This window comes from Anopheles merus, chromosome 2L, assembly GCF_017562075.2.
Source record: "Anopheles merus strain MAF chromosome 2L, AmerM5.1, whole genome shotgun sequence".
In the NCBI taxonomy this organism is placed as follows: Eukaryota; Metazoa; Arthropoda; class Insecta; order Diptera; family Culicidae; genus Anopheles; species Anopheles merus.
In genome coordinates this window covers 27,747,558-27,765,160 of record NC_054083.1, presented here as the reverse complement: position 1 = coordinate 27,765,160, position 17,603 = coordinate 27,747,558, and the positions used below count along the sequence as shown (strand labels likewise).

Below are 17,603 nucleotides of genomic sequence, written 5' to 3'. Positions count from 1 at the left end.
AAAACCGAAATTTAGAGTGGATCCATCACATCCCACTCCTAATTACTCATCATGAACATTCCCCAACTCATCTTCTGTTCGTTCCAATCGCTCAAATGCTCCTTTATTCTACAAAATCCTCCATGTAAATAATTTTGTAGTTGAACAGTTTGGCCATTGTCCAGCCATATACTAGATACCTATTTTGGAAATGTATCATCCTATAGGTCCGAAGAATATATCGTCGTTGTATCTTTTTTTTCTTTTTCTTCTTTGGCACAACATCCGTTGTCGATCAAAGCCTGCCTGTACCACTACTGGGCTTGGCTTTCAGTGACTTATTTACAGGGATTTCCAAGTCAGTTTCGAATGTAAACATTGTTATTCACCGCATCCAAAATGTTTTTCAACAGCTGTCAAATGATGTATTTGCTACAAAATGAAATTTCAGTTTTTACACATGATTTTCAACATATAACAAAGAACTGTGAAACTCAATCCAGCTTGAGACGTGTTGAAAATCATGCTGTAGATTTTAAAAATTACTATGATGGAAATGAAATGTCATATCGATGTGGGACAACATTTTGCATGCGGTAAATAACAATGTTTACATTCGACACTGGCTTGGAAAACCCTGTATTATCATAGCAGGATAGTCCGTCCTACGTATGTGGGCTCGTACCATTCGGGGCTTGAATCCATGACGGGCATGTTGTTAAGTCGTACGAGTTGACGACTGTACTACGAGACTGGCCCATCGTCGTTGTATAACAGTAGAAAAAAAAACAACTTTCAAACGCTGTTGCAATTAACTTCACGGCTTTTTCACATTTATATGATTTTATTGCTTTTATTTACTCTTCCCATCAATCACTACGATTCCCTGTTTCATGTTCCATGGCTTCCGCCGCCGACGCACTGCTGACTGTCGTTGAAGTCAGTCGTCGCTTTGCGTTCCGAAATTTAATAATAAAAAACCTTTTTATTTGTTCTGACGATGCGTTTACACCTTTTGACGCACCTAACCTTTTAAACAGTTCAAGAATGTTTAAATTAGGTTCTAAAGCTATTTTACCATTTCTTCCCAACCAACTTACGCCGGTAAAGAAATGTTTATCAAACAAAATGTCAAGCGTTTTTTCATCAGCAGATCTGGCCTTGATTCTCCAGTTTCAAACTGTATGTAACTGATGATCTGCTTCATGTACTCTTCGTCTCCCAGTCTCTGGTTGAGCTCTGTTATCTCTGGTGCGCTGGTAATTTGTTTGATATCGAGCTTGCAGCAAGTTGCACCCGAATTGAATCGAACAAAGCGCATCGGTGCTTTGAGATTACGTTTCTTCAGCTGATCTTTGAAATTTGGATCCTGAGGTTGTTCTACACTTTCTTCTACACTTGTACACGATGGACCATCTTTGCCATCGCGCAAAATGTCTTCTACTTGCAGTTCTGTATCACTGTTAGAATTGGCTTCATCCATTGTTCCGCTTGATAGATTGTAAAACTTTGCTCGTCGTTTTACAAAGCTAAGTCGAAGTTGGAAATAAGCACCAACTTTAAATCCTGGCAGTTTCGTTCCTTCCGAAGCACCTAATCTACTAAACAGCTCCAGAAACTTTGAATGTTGCTTCAAAGAGTTTCGAACATCTCCACGCCAGTTGCAGGTTGCAAAGAAATGCCTATCTACCAACATGTCCAACGATTTATTCATAAGGAGATCCGGCCTTGGTTCTTTCGCCTCGTACTGCAAATACTTTATGACTTGCTTGGTGAAATGTTCATCTTCTAGTCGACGATTGAACGAAGTGAGCTCTGGAAAGCTTCTAATTTGCTTGAGTTTGAGCGAACAACAATGACTTAGTGGCTGTATAAGAACTTCTCGCACCGATGGATACATTCTACGACGTTTCTTCGATCGGTGTGTGGAAGCAGAATCTTCAGCTTGTATGGCGTTATCTTCTCCACTTTTAGGTACCAGATTGCGTAGGATCGCCTGCACTTGGTCTTCTGATGGCAATTCATCGTTCTGGAATTCGCCTTCTAATGATTCTTGAGCTCGTCGTCTTGCGAGTTGAATTTTCAGGGTAAAGTATCTCTGAATTTTATACGCTGCCATTTTTTGTCCTTCCGGTACACCCAACCTATTGAACAGCTCATGAATTTTCGAATGGTGTTGCAGAGATATTTTTCCCTCCCGATCGCGCCAGCCACAGGATGCAAGGAAATCCAGGTCAAACAGAATGTCGAACGATTTATTCATCAAGTGAACCGAAATTGATTCTTCCGTTATATGTCGCAAGCAGTTTATCAGCTGCTGCATAAATACATGATCTTTTAATCGTCGGTTCAGTTCTATTAGCTCTGGTTCGCTGCTTATTTGCTTGAGTTCAAACCAGATACTATGCACTGGACAAAATTAAGTGGACGATTGAACACTCTGGATCCTGGAGGTACATTCCGTTTAGATTGTTTCTTCGGTTTTACCTTGACAAGTGAATCTTGCGCCAGTGTTTCGCTTTCTTCGACGTTATCAGACGGCAGGTCTATTAACATTTCTTCCTTAACCTCCAATTGTAAGTTGATCCCAGCATCAGGATTTATCTCGAGTGGGTTTGTTGTTTCCTTCAATAGTGGGTCCATCCCAGCATTAGAGTTTAGCTCGAATAGATCAATTGCCTCTTCTTCTAGCTTTAAATCGGGAATTTCGTCGATGACATCGAATACAATATCTTCAGTAGTTGCTAGTGGGTCGGAACCTTCTTGTTCATCGTCTTTTTCTATTTTTATCAACAAATCCGTATCAATCGGAGCCTCCGGTTCCTCACGGAGAACGTTCTCTTGTGGAGCTTGGATTGGGACCGGATTTTCTCTACATTCCATACCATCATTATTTTGTACCGGACGTATTACATCCGGCAACGTTGCCAACAGCTTGTTCTGATTGGTCAACACCTGACTGCTGAACATGTAAAATGTCTCCACCGTCTTTACGCATTCGGTGCACACATTCATCGGTAGCCCTATCTGGTTCGCTATCTGAAATTAAAATGATCATTTAACCAATCAAACCGTGACAAAAGCATCATCCTACTTACCACGATGGGAAACACCTGCTTCATCATGGAGATTAACGGCTCGTCAATAATGGTTGTACATCTGTTTCCAAATTGGGTACCCAAGCAGAGCCGGCAGTTAGCTATGTAGCTCGTGGGAATGGGGATCTCGTTGACCAGACGTTGTTGTACTTGATTCATTTGGTCGTGACAATCAGGCATAGGCACAAGGAGTGGCGGAACTAATACACTAGCCGGAACGCTACTAGTACCACTCATCTTGTGAACCAACTGCAATCAAAGTGATCTCTTATGTCTTTTGTCTATTATTCATAATTAAAACAAATGTGGAATTAGTGTTTACCCTGCCATCAATTTGATTGAGTTTGTTTTGATTCCACATTTGGCATTTGGGAGGGAAACTGCTCGAAAGGAACTCGAATGGTGCAGGATGGAATTCAGCAGTTGTTAGCCGCTGAACAGTAATGATGGGCAAATACTCATCGTTCCCGGAGTCGAATGTGATTCCGGACTGACTCGGAATCAGATTCGGAGAGATCCTGGTTTTTTCGACTGGGTGGGAGTGGTGATGAATGGTCCAGTCTGAAGAGTCCGTATGTGTAGAGGAATATTTAAGAAAAAAAAAATAATTTAAGTGAGTGGTGGGCGTGGTTGGCTCGGACTTCAGATCCGGACTTGAACGAACTCATCAGGAATCGAACAAATCGCCGGACTCGACCGAAATCATCTTCTGTACGTTCCCATCGCTCAAATACTATTTTATTCCACAGTTTACCTCCAACTAAATAACGTTGTAGCTAAAATAGATTTGCCAATGTTGTGCCATGTCCAATTTTGGAAACCTATTTTGGACAAGTACCTTCCTTTAGGACCGAAGAATATATCGTCGTTACATGTTCTTCTTTGGCACAACAACCTTTGTCGGTCAAGGCCAGCCTTAAGCACTGGAGGGTTTGATATTTGATGTTTATTTGTTAAATTCAACGGGCCTTATGTGGCCCTCTCGAAGCGGTATTACATAAAAGTTATACAAAATTATGGACCTGAACTTAAACGCAGTAAACATAAATTAACGTTGAGTAGGCCGCACTGCTAGGCTTTCAGTGACTTATTGATAGCCAATAGCAGGATAGTCAGTCCTACGTATATGGGCTCGTACCATGCGGGGCTTGTACTCATGGCGGAAATGTTGTTAAGTCGTTCGAGTTGACGACTGTACTACGAGACCGGCCGGTCGTCGTTGTTTAGCAGTAGAAAAAACAACTTTCAAGCGCTGTTGAAATGAACTTGACGGCTTTTACACATTTATATGGTTTATTTTATTTTATTTACTTTTCCCATCAATCACTACGATTTCCTGTTTCCTGTTGCATGGCTTCCGCAGCCGACGCACTGTTGACTGTCTTTGAAGTCGCTCGTCGCTTTGCGTGTCTAAATTTAGTATTAAAAAACCTTTCTATTTGTTCTGATGATGCGTTCACACCATTTGACGCACCTAACCTTTTAAACAATTCGAGGATGTTTAAATAATGTTCTAAAGCTATTTTATTACATTTTCCGGACCAACTTACGCCGACAAAGAAACGTCTATCAAACAGAATGTCAAGCGTTTTTTTCATCAGCGGATCTGGCCTTGATTCTCCAGTTTCAAACTGTATGTAACTGACGATCTGCTTCATGTATTCTTCGTCTCCCAGTCGACGATTAAGCTCTGCCATCTCTGGTTCGCTGGTAATTTGTTTGATATCGAGCTTGCAGCAAGTTGCACCCGAATTGAATCGAACAAAGCGCATCGGTCCTTTGAGATTACGTTTCTTCAGTTGATCTTTGAAATTTGTCTCTTGAGCTTGTTCTACACTTTCTTCTACACTTGTACACGGTGTATCACCTATGCTATCGCGCAAAATGTCCTCTTCTTGCAGTTCTGTATCACTGTTAGAATTTGCTTCATCCGTTGTTCCGCTCGATGTATTGTAAAACTTTTCTCTTCGCTTTACATAGCTAAGTCGAAGTTGGAAATAAGCACCAACTTTAAATCCTGGCAGTTTCGTTCCTTCCGAAGCACCTAATCTACTAAACAGCTCCAAAATCTTTGAATGTTGTTTCAAGGAGTTTTGAGCATCTCCACGCCAGAGGCAGGTTGCTAAGAAATGCCTATCTACCAGCATGTCCAACGATTTATTCATGAGGAGATCCGGCCTTGGTTCTTTCGCCTCGTACTGCAAATACTTTATGACTTGCTTCATGAACTCTTCATCTTCTAGTCGACGATTAAACTCGATGAGCACTGGAAGGCTTCTAATTTGCTTGAGTTTCAGCGAACAACAGTTACGCTTAGGATGAATAAGAACTTCTTGGACCGATGGATACATTTTACGTCGTTTTTTCAATCGGTGTGTGGAAGTAAAATCTTGAGCTTGTAGGGCGTTTTCTTTTCCACTTGTAGGTACCAAATTGCATAGGATCGCCTGCGCTTGGTCCTCTGATGACAATTCATCTAATGATTCTTGAGCTCGTCGTCTTGCAAGTTGTATTTTCACGACAAAGTATCTCTGAATTTTATACGCTGCCATTTTTTGTCCTTCGGGTACACCCAACCTATTGAACAGCTCATGAATTTTGGAATGGTGTTGCAGAGGTATTTTTCCCTCCACATTGCGCCAGCCACAGGATGCAAGGAAATCTACGTCAAACAGAATGTCGAACGATTTATTCATCAAGTGAACCGAAATTGATTCTTCCGTTGTATGTTGCAAACAGTTTATCAGCTGCTGCATAAATACATGATCTTTTAATCGTCGGTTCAGTTCTATTAGCTCTGGTTCGCTGCTTATTTGATTGAGTTCAAACCAGATACTATGCACTGGACAAAAATTAAGTGGACGATTGAACACTCTGGATCCTGGAGGTACATTCCGTTTAGATTGTTTCTTCGGTTTTACCTTGACAAGTGAATCTTGCGCCAGTGTTTCGCTATCTGCGACACTATCAGGTGACGGATCTGTTAACATTTCTTCCTTAACCTCCAGTTGTAAGTTGATCCCAGCATCAGGATTTATCTCGAGTGGGTTTGTTGTTTCCTTCAATAGTGGGTCCATCCCAGCATTAGAGTTTAGCTCGAATAGATCAATTGCCTCTTCTTCTAGCTTTAAATCGGGAATTTCGTCGATGACATCGAATACAATATCTTCAGTAGTTGCTAGTGGGTCGGAACCTTCTTGTTCATCGTCTTTTTCTATTTTTATCAACAAATCCGTATCAATCGGAGCCTCCGGTTCCTCACGGAGAACGTTCTCTTGTGGTTCTTGTGTCGAGACCGGATTTTCTCTACATTCCACACCATCATTATTTTGTACCGGACGTATTACATCCGGCAAGGTTGCCAACAACTTGTTCTGATTGGCCAACACCTGACTGCTGAACATGTAAAATGTCTCCACCGTCTTTACGCATTCGGTGCACACATTCATCGGTAGCCCTATCTGGTTCGCTATCTAAAATGAAAATGATTATTGCACCAATCAAACCGTGACAAAAGCATCATCCTACTTACCACGATGGGAAACACCTGCTTCATCATGGTGATTAACGGCTCGTCAATAATGGTTGTACATCTGTTTCCAAATTGGGTACCCAAGCAGAGCCGGCAGTTAGCTATGTAGCTCGTGGGAATGGGGATCTCGTTGAACAGGCGTGCCTGTACCTGTTTCGCTCGTGCGTGACAATTAGGCAAAGGCACAAGGGGTGGCGGGACAAGTCCACCAACCGGAACGCTACTAGTACCACTCATCTAGTGTACCAACTGCAATCAGAGGACCAAAATGTTGTTTTTGTTTGTCCTTGTTGGGAATTCACGTAGTTAGGCTGGAAAAGTTTTTGGTAATTATTATCGCTCGCTCTTGCATAAAACCTTACTCTACCCTACAATTCATTGTTATGATTATACAACTTATTCACCTAAAAGTATCAAAATGATAAACCGCGTTAAGCAAATAATTAAAACAAACGTAAATTTGTTGTTTACCTCGCCATCGAATTAGTTGGGTTTGTTTTGATCACACATTAGCCTTGTTTCCACGGCACACTTACTGCTCGAAAATTTCTGTCAAATCAACTTTTTTGTGAATCCTTTTCGAGATGTTTTTGCCATCCGCTCGTTGCTGGATTATACGAATATTTGTTTGTAATCTTTTCACAGGTGCAACAAAGTGCTGTGTATTTCTGTATTTAAACATGCTGTTGAAATCACAACGTTTGATAAAATATATTTTAAGAAGATTGTAGGCAGTAGCCCCAATATTGCTACTAATAGTAAGTAGAATAGGTGAGTAGAATAGGTGATTTTTAACTGGAGGCTCGCTAACTGGAGTAATTCTCAGTTAAAAAAAAACACTCAAACGTCAAAACACGAAATATCCGGATTTCATGAAGAGAAAAACCATCGCAAATGTCCATGTTTCATACAAATTTAGGCTCTTTTGCCGACGTTTCCTATTAATGTACGCCATCACACGAATTACTATACAGTCTATTCCCGAGTTACACGGTTCTCGACTTACGCGGATTCGGGTTGCAATTTTTAACGACTATGGTTAATTTTTAACGACTGTTAATTTTAAACCATTTCTTTCGCGATGCCAGCTAATGTTCGCTAACTGGAGTATGTTTACCTTGCAGTTAGCGGTCACCTACTGTATATACATATACACTTTTAAATGTTGTTTGTGATTTTCAAACGGAAAACATCTTTGGCCTCGTGGTACAGTCGTTCACTCGTACGACTTAACGACATGCCCGTCATGGGTTTAAGCCTCGAATGAAACATGCTCCCATACGTAGAACTAACTATCCTGCTACGGGGTAATCAATAAGACACTGAAAGTCAAGCTCATTCATGTAAGAGAAAAACGTATTAATGCTTATATGTTCATATAATTTACATTTTCAAATTCCCAAATGAATTGTGTTGAGGAAACTCACTTTTATTGGCGATAGAAGTGCAAATATTCGCCACCAAACGTGCCTTTTATGATTTTGTCAGCTGTTGTGCTGCTCGAATGGTGCTCGAATGCTAAAGCTTAATTTCTATAGTCTACAATATTTTCCCGTTCTATAAAAGAAGTTAAATGTTCAGTGACTCGTAGTAATCTTTTCATTGAGTAAGCATTAGGTAGAGATATTTAATAGCCAATACGTACAACTTCCACTAAGGCTTCTTTCAGCTACTTCTCTTAAAATCCATCAGGTAGAGATATTCAATGGCGTATGGCATATGGCTATGGAACAGTCAGAAAAAAAACATACAGTAACCTGTTGCCTCTGTCTTTTTAGGCCGTCCACAAGGACAGAGGAGGTGTGGTAGGCCCAAATTGAGGTGGCAAGATGCCGTGGAGGCGTCCGCCATTAAGGCCGGGATAACGGACTGGCAGACGAAGGCGCGAGACCGTGAGCGGTTTCGGACACTCCTGAGGCAGGCCAAGACCGCAAAGCGGTTGTAGCGCCGGATAAGTAAGTAAGTAACCTGTTGCTGGCTGTGTATATAAAAAAAAATTAACAACAAACTTGTTTTCAATTACAACGCACTGGCTGTATTTCTATCATTTATTTTCATACAAAGTATAGCACGAATAATCTTTGTGATTTGCCATAGATCTCTTCATCGACGCATAGCATACGGTAGTCAAATGTTGAGCCATATCTCGACAACTAGCTGTAGTACAGTTTCGCGGGCATTTAGTGTTGTTCCGGTTTTCTTTTTTAACTCACTTCATTTACAACAACTATGTTCTGTTTCTAATGTTGTACCTATACCTATACCCGTTATTTCATGGCTTTGTACTCTTAGCATGGCTCGTCGCTTTGCATTCTTCAGTTTAAGATTAAAATAATCCCGAACTGTGCATCCCAATAATCGCTTCCCATCTTTCGCACCCAGCCAGCCGAACAACTCTTGAACTTTCGAATACACCACAAAAGGTATTTTTCCGTTAATCCCTCGCCAGGTACAGGTTGCCAGGAATTTTCTATTGAAAAGAATGTCCAGCGATTTATTCATCAAGTGATCCGACCGCTCTTCACCCGTCTCGAACTGCAAGTAGTTTATCACCTGCTTCATATATTCCTCGTTTCGTAGTCGACGATTAAATTCGTCTAGCTCTGCCTCGCTGCTAACCTGCTTCAGATTGAACGTGCAGCCATTGTGTGCTAAACAAAGCGGAACTACTCGCACTGACCCATCCGGTATACGTCGCTTGTGAGGCTGTTCGCCAGCGAAGGAAGCTGGCAGTATACCACCAGTTTGTTCTGTGCGTTCATCCTCTGATTCACTTTGCTGTTCATCGACAACCTTTTCTAACATTTTCTGATTAGCTCGTCGCTTTGCATTTTTGCATTTAAGGGTAAAATAGTCACGCACTTTGCATCCTGGTAAGTTTACTCCGTACGTCGCGCCCAACCTACTAAACAGTTCTAGAATTTTCCTATACCCAGGAAGCGATACACTTTTGCGCCCTTGCCAGCCGCACTGTGTAAGGAATTGTCGGTTAAATAGAAGGTCCAACGATTTATTCATCAGGTGATCCGCCCTAGTTTCTCCTGTTTTGATCTGCAAGTAATTGATCACCTGCTTCATGAACGTTTCGTCTTCTAGCCGTTGATTAAATTCATTTAGGTCTGATACACTCTTCATTTGCTTCAGTTTGATCGAGTAATCGTGCGTTGGACAGTAATGAATCACTCGAGACGGTCCTGATTTTTTACGTCGTTTCTTGGGCTGTGGTCTGGAAAGAGGATCACGCGGTTGATCTTCACTGTCTTCTATTCCTTCAGCTGGCGGATCGATCTCAATTTCATCCTTCACTTCCAATTGTAACTCTATCCCAGCGTCTGGTTTTACCACGATTGAGTTTGCTGTTGTCTCCTTCAGTAGTGGGTCTATATCGGTATCAGATTTTATCTCAAGCGGGTTTGTTGTTTTCTTCATCGATTGTGGATCGTTCTCGGCATGAGATATTATTTCCATTGGGTAAGTTGCCTCTTCTTCCAGCTTGATGCCCGGTATTTCATCGATTACTTCGAACACAATCCCACAATCTTCGGCAGTTGACAGTGGGTCAGATTGTTCACCTCGCTCTTCATCTTCCTTTTCTATTTTTATCAACAAATCAGAATCAATCGGAACCTCCGGTTCCTCAGGTTTCTCGCGTGGGACGTTTTCTTGTGCCTCTTGGGTCGGGACCGGATTTTCTCTACACTCCACACCGTCATTATTTTGTTCCGGTCGTAGGTTATTAGGTAAGGTTTCTGACAGTTTGTTCTGATTGGCCAACACCTGACTGCTGAACATGTAAAATGCCTCCACCGTCTTTACGCATTCGGTGCACACATTCATCGGTAGCCCTATCTGGTTCACAATCTGAAATGAAAATGATTATTGCACCAATCAAATCGTGACAAAAGCATCATCCTACTTACCACGATGGGAAACACCTGCTTCATCATGGTGATTAACGGCTCGTCAATAATGGTTGTACATCTGTTCCCAAATTCAGTACCAAGGCAAAGCCTACAATTCGCAATGTGGCTCGTCGGAATGGCTCGAGCGTGACAATTAGACAAAGGAGCAAGAGGCGGTGGAACATTTTTATCAAGATAAATTATACTTTTGCCACTCATTTCGCGTGTCATTTGCCTCAAGACAAGGGTGTAAAATATAACATATTTCGTAGAATTGTTGTCCTGTTCTGGAACTTTCTGGAGTCGAGTACTAGGTGTCCTCGTTTATCAATGTTGCTTCAATAATGTCTTCTTGTACTCCCAGCCAAATTTTGTGGAAATTAAAACAAATAATGGACAAAAAACCAAACCGAATCGAATTTGTTTACCTTCTCGCGCCTATTGGTAAATTCTGTTTTGATCACACGATTGACAGTTCTGTTGTGCCCCATTCGAGCAGTTGCCCAAAGAACAATCTGACCCCTTGGTAGCTACCGCTATAAGTTGCATCGTCCACTCTTGGCATGTGCGATGGCTAATGCTCTTCTTTCTCTCTCTCTCTCTCTCTCTCTCTCTCTCTCTCTCTCTCTCTCTTTCTCTCTCTCTCTCTCTCTCTCTCTTGAATCTTTCTATTCTTTCTCTTCGTTTGCCGTACGCAGAAGTATGAGGCAAAAGGAGACAGGAAAGAGGGAAGGGAACCATATGGAGTCAAGTGCTGTAATCGAGCACTTTGTTTACATTTCTTTGCTGCGCTACACGTGCTACGTGAATTTCGCCGGTGATCTGCTTCTGTGTTTAATACGTTTGCTACAGAAGGAAGAAACTGGACAAACTAGCCACCATGGAGGAGAAATGTCGATTGTGTCTGAAAGAAGTGAAGCAAAAATGTATCACAGTTCTACCGCAAGACGAATTTCGCGAGATGATGGATGCCGTTTTCTGCTTCCCAGTAAGTTGCATCGTCCACTCTTGGCATGTGCGATGGCTAATGCTTGTTTTAATTACAGATAGTCTACAAAGAAGTGCTACCAAAGTATGTCTGCACCGAATGTTCCGTCACGGTACGTAAGTTCTACAACTACATCCTGGAAGTGCAGAATACTCAATCTTACCTCGAACGGGAATGCAACGTTGCATCAAAATCATCAATTACAATCACGAAACTCGAACCGATAGGTAATTGTGATGAGGAGAATGATTGCAACGATGCTGATATGGAAGAATATCTCGATGAGGAGAGCAGTACGGATAAATCCTGGAAGCTTTCATCCAGCAACACGGCTGATGATCCACCGTACGTGGACGATTCAAGGGTACAGCTCCCCGCACAACATATTAAAAACATAGAGAGTAAAAATACGCCAGAAGAAAGCGATACGACAACAAACTTTTTCACGAAACGCTTGCGATCGCGTGACATCAAATGTGCCACGGATTCGCCATCCCTCAGCCGTCCCGATCTGCCGTACATCTGCCTGGAGTGCGATCTGAAACATGCCACCAAAGCACAGCTCACCAAACACATGCGTGTGCATCAGAAGCAAGAGTGTCCGGTGTGTAGTCGGCTGTTGCGGGTAGATAAAATAAAGGACCACTGTGCCAGGAAGCATCCACACTACAAGCTGTTGGTAGCGAGTCAAGAGATTCGGTGCAACAATTGTCTGGAACTATTCGATACCGAAGCACAGCTGCACGATCATCTCAACCACGATCGGATGCAGCGCCTAGCTTTGCCCGATGCCCGGCAAAACGAGATGGAAGATTCGGATGAGGCTGGCAGCACCGCCAAAGTTAAAACGAAACATATCCACTTCCACTGCCCCAAGTGGTACAAGTGCAGTAATTGTGAGGAAAAATTCTTGGATAAGGTACAGCTAGCGAAGCATCAGCGGCTTCACCGGACGGTTGATTGTCCAATATGTGGCAAAACCTGTCGCACAGACCGTATCAAGCCGCATATAGCAAAGCATCGTCCAAACAGCGATGGACCAAACAAGAAGCTGTACCATTGCACGGAGTGTAAGAAAAAGTTTGCAAACGAGCTACAGCTAACGCTGCATTACAGGAGAATGCACAAGCAGCAGATTTGCCCGGTTTGTAAGGTAAGGGCCAGTTTCGCGCACGTTGAAAACCATTTGAAATTGCTGAAAGCAGAAGAATGTTCGGATGATTTTAACGATTTCCCAAACAACCTTTCGGAAGTGGATGTTACGGTAACGGAAAATTAGCACCAACCGGTGCCGGATGACGTGCCTGAAACAACTCTATCACCGTTTTATTTGCTTCCAAAGGCAACGCTGCATTCACCACTGTCTCCAAGAACTTAGTAACGAACCAATCCGATGCATTGTATATATGGAACCGTAGGAAAAAATCACTACACAAAATCAATCATCAAAACCCGGTATGATGTTCCTAATCATTTAAGAAAAGAAAGCATTACTACACATGTATTTCATTTTGCTCATATTCCGAATGATCGCGACCTTCGTTTAAAGAATTTTAAATCTGAACTGTAACCTATGAAATCTAGCCACGATAAAATCGATATTATACATGTTACATTAGTTGTATCCTTTTTCACAACACTTTATTTTGTTATGGGCATAATTGTCACTCTACCTATAGGCTACATAATTTTTCAAAAAATCACACTAAATTTGTGTGCAGAATATCCACACCGAATTTTTCGGCCGGATCGGAGTAGATACTGTATCTGTTACCTGGACCAGGCGAACCATTCCATGACTGAGAGATTTCTGGAACAGTTTCAGGAAAGGCATGGATTTTGGGAGCAATTTGCAGGATTGATATGTCCTAGGATCAGTTGTACATCCAGTATGCTTACAGAAGCAGTGCAAGGATCCGTATGGGTTCAGAAATAGTTACAGGGCTGATATGAAATAAGTATCAGTTCCAGAACCGGCATGAGTTTGGGATCAGTTCCAGTAATAGTATAGCTTCAAAAACCTGTAACAGGATTGATATGGATTCAGAATCAGTTCCAGGACTGGTATGGACTATTCCAGTAACTATATGGAATCCAGTTCCAGGACTTCATAATCCAGTTCCAGGATTAGTATAGGTTCTATAAATGTTATAAGATCGACAAGCGTTCGAGAACATCAGCCATTTTCCTAAACTCAATCGGACTGATTGTCAAAGATAACTTTAGTTGATGGTTGGATGTTCGATGTTTTCATGATAATTTCCTGAGGAGGGCATTCATGGAACAAATTAAGCAATCATTGCAGCTAGGCAACTGCAGTTATCGTTCTTCTTCAATCGAGTATGGTAAAGTGCTGCATTTCAAGTACCGGTATGGGTTTTGAATTAGTTTCTCTCGATGCATCCCTTGCAATTGTGTTGTTTCTTAAAATACGTTACCTTTGTGCGCACCCTTTTATATAGGGGTTCCTGTGGTGATATGCACCACTTAAGGAAAGCTGATTAATTTGTATCAATGAAGTTAACTGTGCCAGCAATTGTTGAATGGGCAAATTCTTTCAGGTGGTAATGATGTAAGGAACGTAAAGGAATTTTTGCCTATTTTTTGCTGAAATAACCACGAATATATCATTTTCTGAACAAATAAATTTTAGAACGATTTTTATCTGGTTTAAGCAAAGTGAAAGCACCTATGCTAGGGTAAAATGCACCATAGCAACGGATCAAAACGCACTAATACCACGTGAAAAACGAATCAATGCCTACTATAACAAAACTCATTTTAGTTTGTCTTCTAACTGATGCACTTTACCTCGATCCTACTGAATGCATTTTGCCCCAGTGTCCCATAGTTTAGAACATTTTTGATTTCGCGTTTCCGTACATATAGAACTGCATAGCTGTAAAGAGTATAATGCACTATATTTTAGTTTGTGCTAACAACTTTTTTCGCCACTAAAACGCGTTTTTTTTATTAGAAATCAGGAGAAACGCGTACATTTTGCCCCAAAGGTCCGAGCCTGTATTTGTGCACTAAAAGATTCACTTCAAACTCACCCATCGATTGGTTCGAACATATTAACAAGGAAGCTTAAACGTCTTTGTCCAAGGAACATGTTTGGACTACATTTATCCAGATCGATTCTTCCATCGATAAAGGGTATTGAAAACCATTCATCATAACTGTTGCATTGTAGAAACAGTGGGGAAAACGGGGACCGATGAACATACAGAAAATTAATGATCTGAAATGATGCATTGAGACCGGTTTCTAGTTCAAGGATTGTTGCTGGATGCTGCAATTATTGCCGTTTTGCATAGTTTGTTTTCTTTGTCCTTAAAAGAAAAAAACAATTCTATGGTATAAATTTCCCCAAACAGTAGAGAAATAGGATTGTCCTTTGTTTTCTTCCATAAAGAAACGGGAATAACATATGCAGAACAAATTAAGCCGTTTTTGACCCCCCACCGTTGAGGGTGGTGGTTTAAGCATTTATGATCTACAATCTGCTCCCAACCGTACTGTTGATGCCGTAAAGCAGTAAACAAATTGGTTAAAGAACGGATCACTCTTAAGTGGAACGGTTTTTCGCACACATTTGCAACTAAATTATCGCCCGATAAGCCATAACTTCCATAACGGGTAAATATCAACCACCTTGTGACTTCGAGTACCTGTTGCTCCCTACCCCTTAGCAATTCGTTGGCGAATTCAACCAACCTGTCGCGGCAAAATCGCTCCAAACTGCGATACGGGGTGACATTTTACATCTCTAGAAATGGTATGCATTTTGAGGGAAGGGGGGGGGGTGGAGGGATTGGGTGTGCACGGTCGACGCCCGAACCAAACCCGCACCGAAAAGGGGGAAGTGATTGTTGTCCGGCCGAACGGGCAGGAACCAGGCGCGTGATGCGCGTTGAACGTGGTACTTGTTCTTTTATCGTCCCGCTAAATAGAGCAGACTCTTTCCTTGCGCACGCGAAATGTTTGACAATTTCAAGGTAATCGTTAATACTTTTGTTTATGTTGGCTGTTTTTTTTTTTAATTCCCCGGAGACCCTGAGTTTCATGCATGATAGCAGCGCTTAAAATAATGAAGGGCTTCATGGTGAGTTTTAATATGCTCGTAAAACGAGTGAAACCCTCCTGCTTAAAGTAAAGGTTAACAGGATCGAATCAAATTAAATCTTTCGAACCAATAATTTTATTTAGCTAACATCGATCACCACATTGATCGGTCGATATGCACTGCATGGGATAGAATTTCATGATTTATCGTGACTCATGGTTTTATATTCCTCTCAAGCGTTTATCGATAGTGAAAGATCACCAACGTTAACGTTACGATCGAGCGTTCAATACATTCGCTACGCGTGCTCAGTGACGTATAAATTAATTAAGACGAACCGATTGGATGGAATGTTTCTTCTACAACGATCTTTCTGCACGATCAGCGTAATTTAATACGTTTGCGATGTAAAGAATTATTCTGCTAGTAAAGGAGAGCAGCCAGGAATGGCAGAGCATTGGAAAACCACAAACTTTTAAATATACACATCTCTAGTTCAGGTTTGTTCTTGTTGTTTGCTTGCTTACTCCTTTGTGACCTTGGGATGTGAAGAGAATGCTGAAACTGGATTAGTGATACAAGCAGGAGTAAAAGAAAGAATTGAAAATACAAATTTTAGTTCAATTCTGTTCAATCCGGCCAAATTAGCGCCAATAGTGAAACGTGACGACAGCTCATGTTCGTGTCAATTAGACATCACTTACGCTAATTAATTATTTTCAGAAATTCACTTTACATCGAGCAAAAACAGTAGTAAAATCAACTTGGAAAGGTGGCTCCATAGTTGTTCGTTTTAAAATACATTAAGACGCTTTGTAAATTAAAAGACTTCAACACTTGTAATGAAGCGAACCTTATGAACGCAGGCAGCCTGTTTTTTTTCATCCAAAGCGACAGCCATTTCTTATTTGTGTTGGATAAGTTATTAACGTACATGCAATTGCAGTCCCGAGCGGAACGTGGCACACACTGGCATGTATGAAATATTTGCGCCATTCATGCAACCACCGCGGTTTCATTACACATGCACACTGCCCGCTGCCCGAGCCCGAACTATTTTTCAGTTGGAAATATTACACCATTTGTACATATCCAATGGTCATCGGAATCGTGCGTATAGCCTCTTTAGCTGGGTTGTCTTTTGACGACCGTTTTCTGTGCGTTACACCAGCAGCACCAGAAGAATCCGCCCCGTGCTTTAAGAAGAACTATCCCGAAGGGCTTTAATTAATTGTCACGCTTTCGCACTTCCTCTCCGTTTCTTGAGCAGTGCATCGTCGAGTTAACCCTTACATTCACAAGATTGAGCACTTTTAATGCCGATATTATATTTACAACCTTATTTAGATGGATAAAAAGAGTAGTACACGTTCAATTAAGCATCCGTTTGAATGGTTGATTTAATGCTTCTAATAAAAACATTTCTAATCTCAATCCATGTGCTATTTTCACCTTCAAGGGTTATCAACGCATCTTGCTACTGTACCACCATGCAAATTACAATACTTGTTACGGCACCTTCGGGAGCATACAAAAAAAAAAAAACAAGACCACCGCCTGCATTATCATAATCGCAGCTATGTTGGGAGGATCGCGATCGCGGGAGATGTACCTTTACACCTTCCGTTTCGCAGCCTGTCCTTATACCTTCTTGCTGTGCGATCGCGTTCTGATCGACAAAGACTTCCGCATATTAAAAAGGGTGAAGAACACACGCAGACTCCCGCGAACGGAGCAAACAATAAAGAAAAGACGAACGGATGGTACGCGATCATCATGGCCGGGACCGGGCCTGGGCTCCGGGGCCGGGCGGCTGTTTTCTTTCACTTTCAACCACACCACACGCGCATCACCAATGGTCGCGATGAGGGGCAGGGTTTGAGCATGCCATGATCTTGACCTTTGCTGCCGTTCCGACGCATGCTATGTTGGGCATGGTTCAGGCAGGAAAAGCTTAAAGAAGAGATCGCATGACGCGCAAAGGGGAAAATTAAAAATTGAAAACAAAACCATTTTAATTGGCAGTATATGATAA

The 17,603-nt window shown here is 41.7% G+C and overlaps 4 protein-coding genes across 9 annotated transcripts in view; 1 reads left to right on the top strand and 3 right to left on the bottom strand.

Moving 5' to 3' along the window:
* The window catches only part of LOC121594926 (zinc finger protein 624-like), a 28,550-nt gene extending 15,421 nt beyond the window's left edge, over positions 1 to 13,129 (top strand). Inside the window, exons 1-3 of one of the 3 annotated variants that reach the window (XM_041918768.1) lie at positions 8,546 to 8,568; positions 11,210 to 11,499; positions 11,558 to 13,129. In XM_041918768.1, coding sequence (XP_041774702.1) covers positions 11,392 to 11,499; positions 11,558 to 12,778 — 1,329 coding nt within the window. In that variant the 5' untranslated portion in view covers positions 8,546 to 8,568; positions 11,210 to 11,391 and the 3' untranslated portion in view covers positions 12,779 to 13,129. Of the gene's footprint in view, positions 1 to 8,545; positions 8,569 to 9,999; positions 10,081 to 11,209; positions 11,500 to 11,557 lie in introns of those variants that run through there. The other 2 variants (XM_041918767.1, XM_041918766.1) reach the window with 2 other exon arrangements.
* On the bottom strand, positions 1,124 to 3,430 carry LOC121594930. Of its 2 annotated transcripts, XM_041918775.1 has the most exons (3): positions 3,400 to 3,430; positions 3,078 to 3,326; positions 1,124 to 3,018 (listed from the first exon to the last, which is right to left on the bottom strand). In XM_041918775.1, the coding sequence occupies exons 2-3, from the start codon at positions 3,312 to 3,314 to the stop codon at positions 2,356 to 2,358; spliced, it is 900 nt and encodes a 299-aa protein (XP_041774709.1). In that variant the 5' UTR covers positions 3,315 to 3,326; positions 3,400 to 3,430; the 3' UTR covers positions 1,124 to 2,355. The 2 variants fall into 2 exon arrangements, with proteins under 2 accessions (XP_041774709.1, XP_041774708.1); XM_041918774.1 differs by having other exon boundaries at positions 3,078 to 3,421.
* Positions 4,358 to 7,134, bottom strand: LOC121594922. Of its 3 annotated transcripts, XM_041918757.1 has the most exons (4): positions 7,081 to 7,117; positions 6,982 to 7,013; positions 6,610 to 6,920; positions 4,358 to 6,550 (listed from the first exon to the last, which is right to left on the bottom strand). In XM_041918757.1, the coding sequence occupies exons 3-4, from the start codon at positions 6,844 to 6,846 to the stop codon at positions 4,397 to 4,399; spliced, it is 2,391 nt and encodes a 796-aa protein (XP_041774691.1). In that variant the 5' UTR covers positions 6,847 to 6,920; positions 6,982 to 7,013; positions 7,081 to 7,117; the 3' UTR covers positions 4,358 to 4,396. The 3 variants fall into 3 exon arrangements, with proteins under 3 accessions (XP_041774691.1, XP_041774690.1, XP_041774689.1); XM_041918756.1 differs by lacking the exon at positions 6,982 to 7,013 and having other exon boundaries at positions 7,081 to 7,134; XM_041918755.1 differs by lacking the exon at positions 6,982 to 7,013 and having other exon boundaries at positions 7,014 to 7,096.
* Positions 8,619 to 10,972, bottom strand: LOC121594925. Its single transcript, XM_041918765.1, has 2 exons — positions 10,530 to 10,972; positions 8,619 to 10,470 (listed from the first exon to the last, which is right to left on the bottom strand). Exons 1-2 carry the CDS (start codon positions 10,740 to 10,742, stop codon positions 8,824 to 8,826), a joined length of 1,860 nt encoding a protein of 619 aa, XP_041774699.1. The 5' UTR covers positions 10,743 to 10,972; the 3' UTR covers positions 8,619 to 8,823.
* Positions 13,130 to 17,603: the final 4,474 nt, after the last annotated feature.

Excerpts from the sequence above, each read along its gene's own strand:
- LOC121594930 (XM_041918775.1), bottom strand. The coding sequence starts at position 3,314 with ATGAGTGGTACTAGTAGCGTTCCGGCTAGTGTATTAGTTCCGCCACTC. Across the intron at positions 3,019-3,077 it reads AGCAGGTGTTTCCCATCGTG|ATAGCGAACCAGATAGGGCT; the intron begins GTAAGTAGGATG and ends TTTTAATTTCAG.
- LOC121594922 (XM_041918756.1), bottom strand. The coding sequence starts at position 6,846 with ATGAGTGGTACTAGTAGCGTTCCGGTTGGTGGACTTGTCCCGCCACCC. Across the intron at positions 6,551-6,609 it reads AGCAGGTGTTTCCCATCGTG|ATAGCGAACCAGATAGGGCT; the intron begins GTAAGTAGGATG and ends TTTTCATTTTAG.
- LOC121594925 (XM_041918765.1), bottom strand. The coding sequence starts at position 10,742 with ATGACACGCGAAATGAGTGGCAAAAGTATAATTTATCTTGATAAAAAT. Across the intron at positions 10,471-10,529 it reads AGCAGGTGTTTCCCATCGTG|ATTGTGAACCAGATAGGGCT; the intron begins GTAAGTAGGATG and ends TTTTCATTTCAG.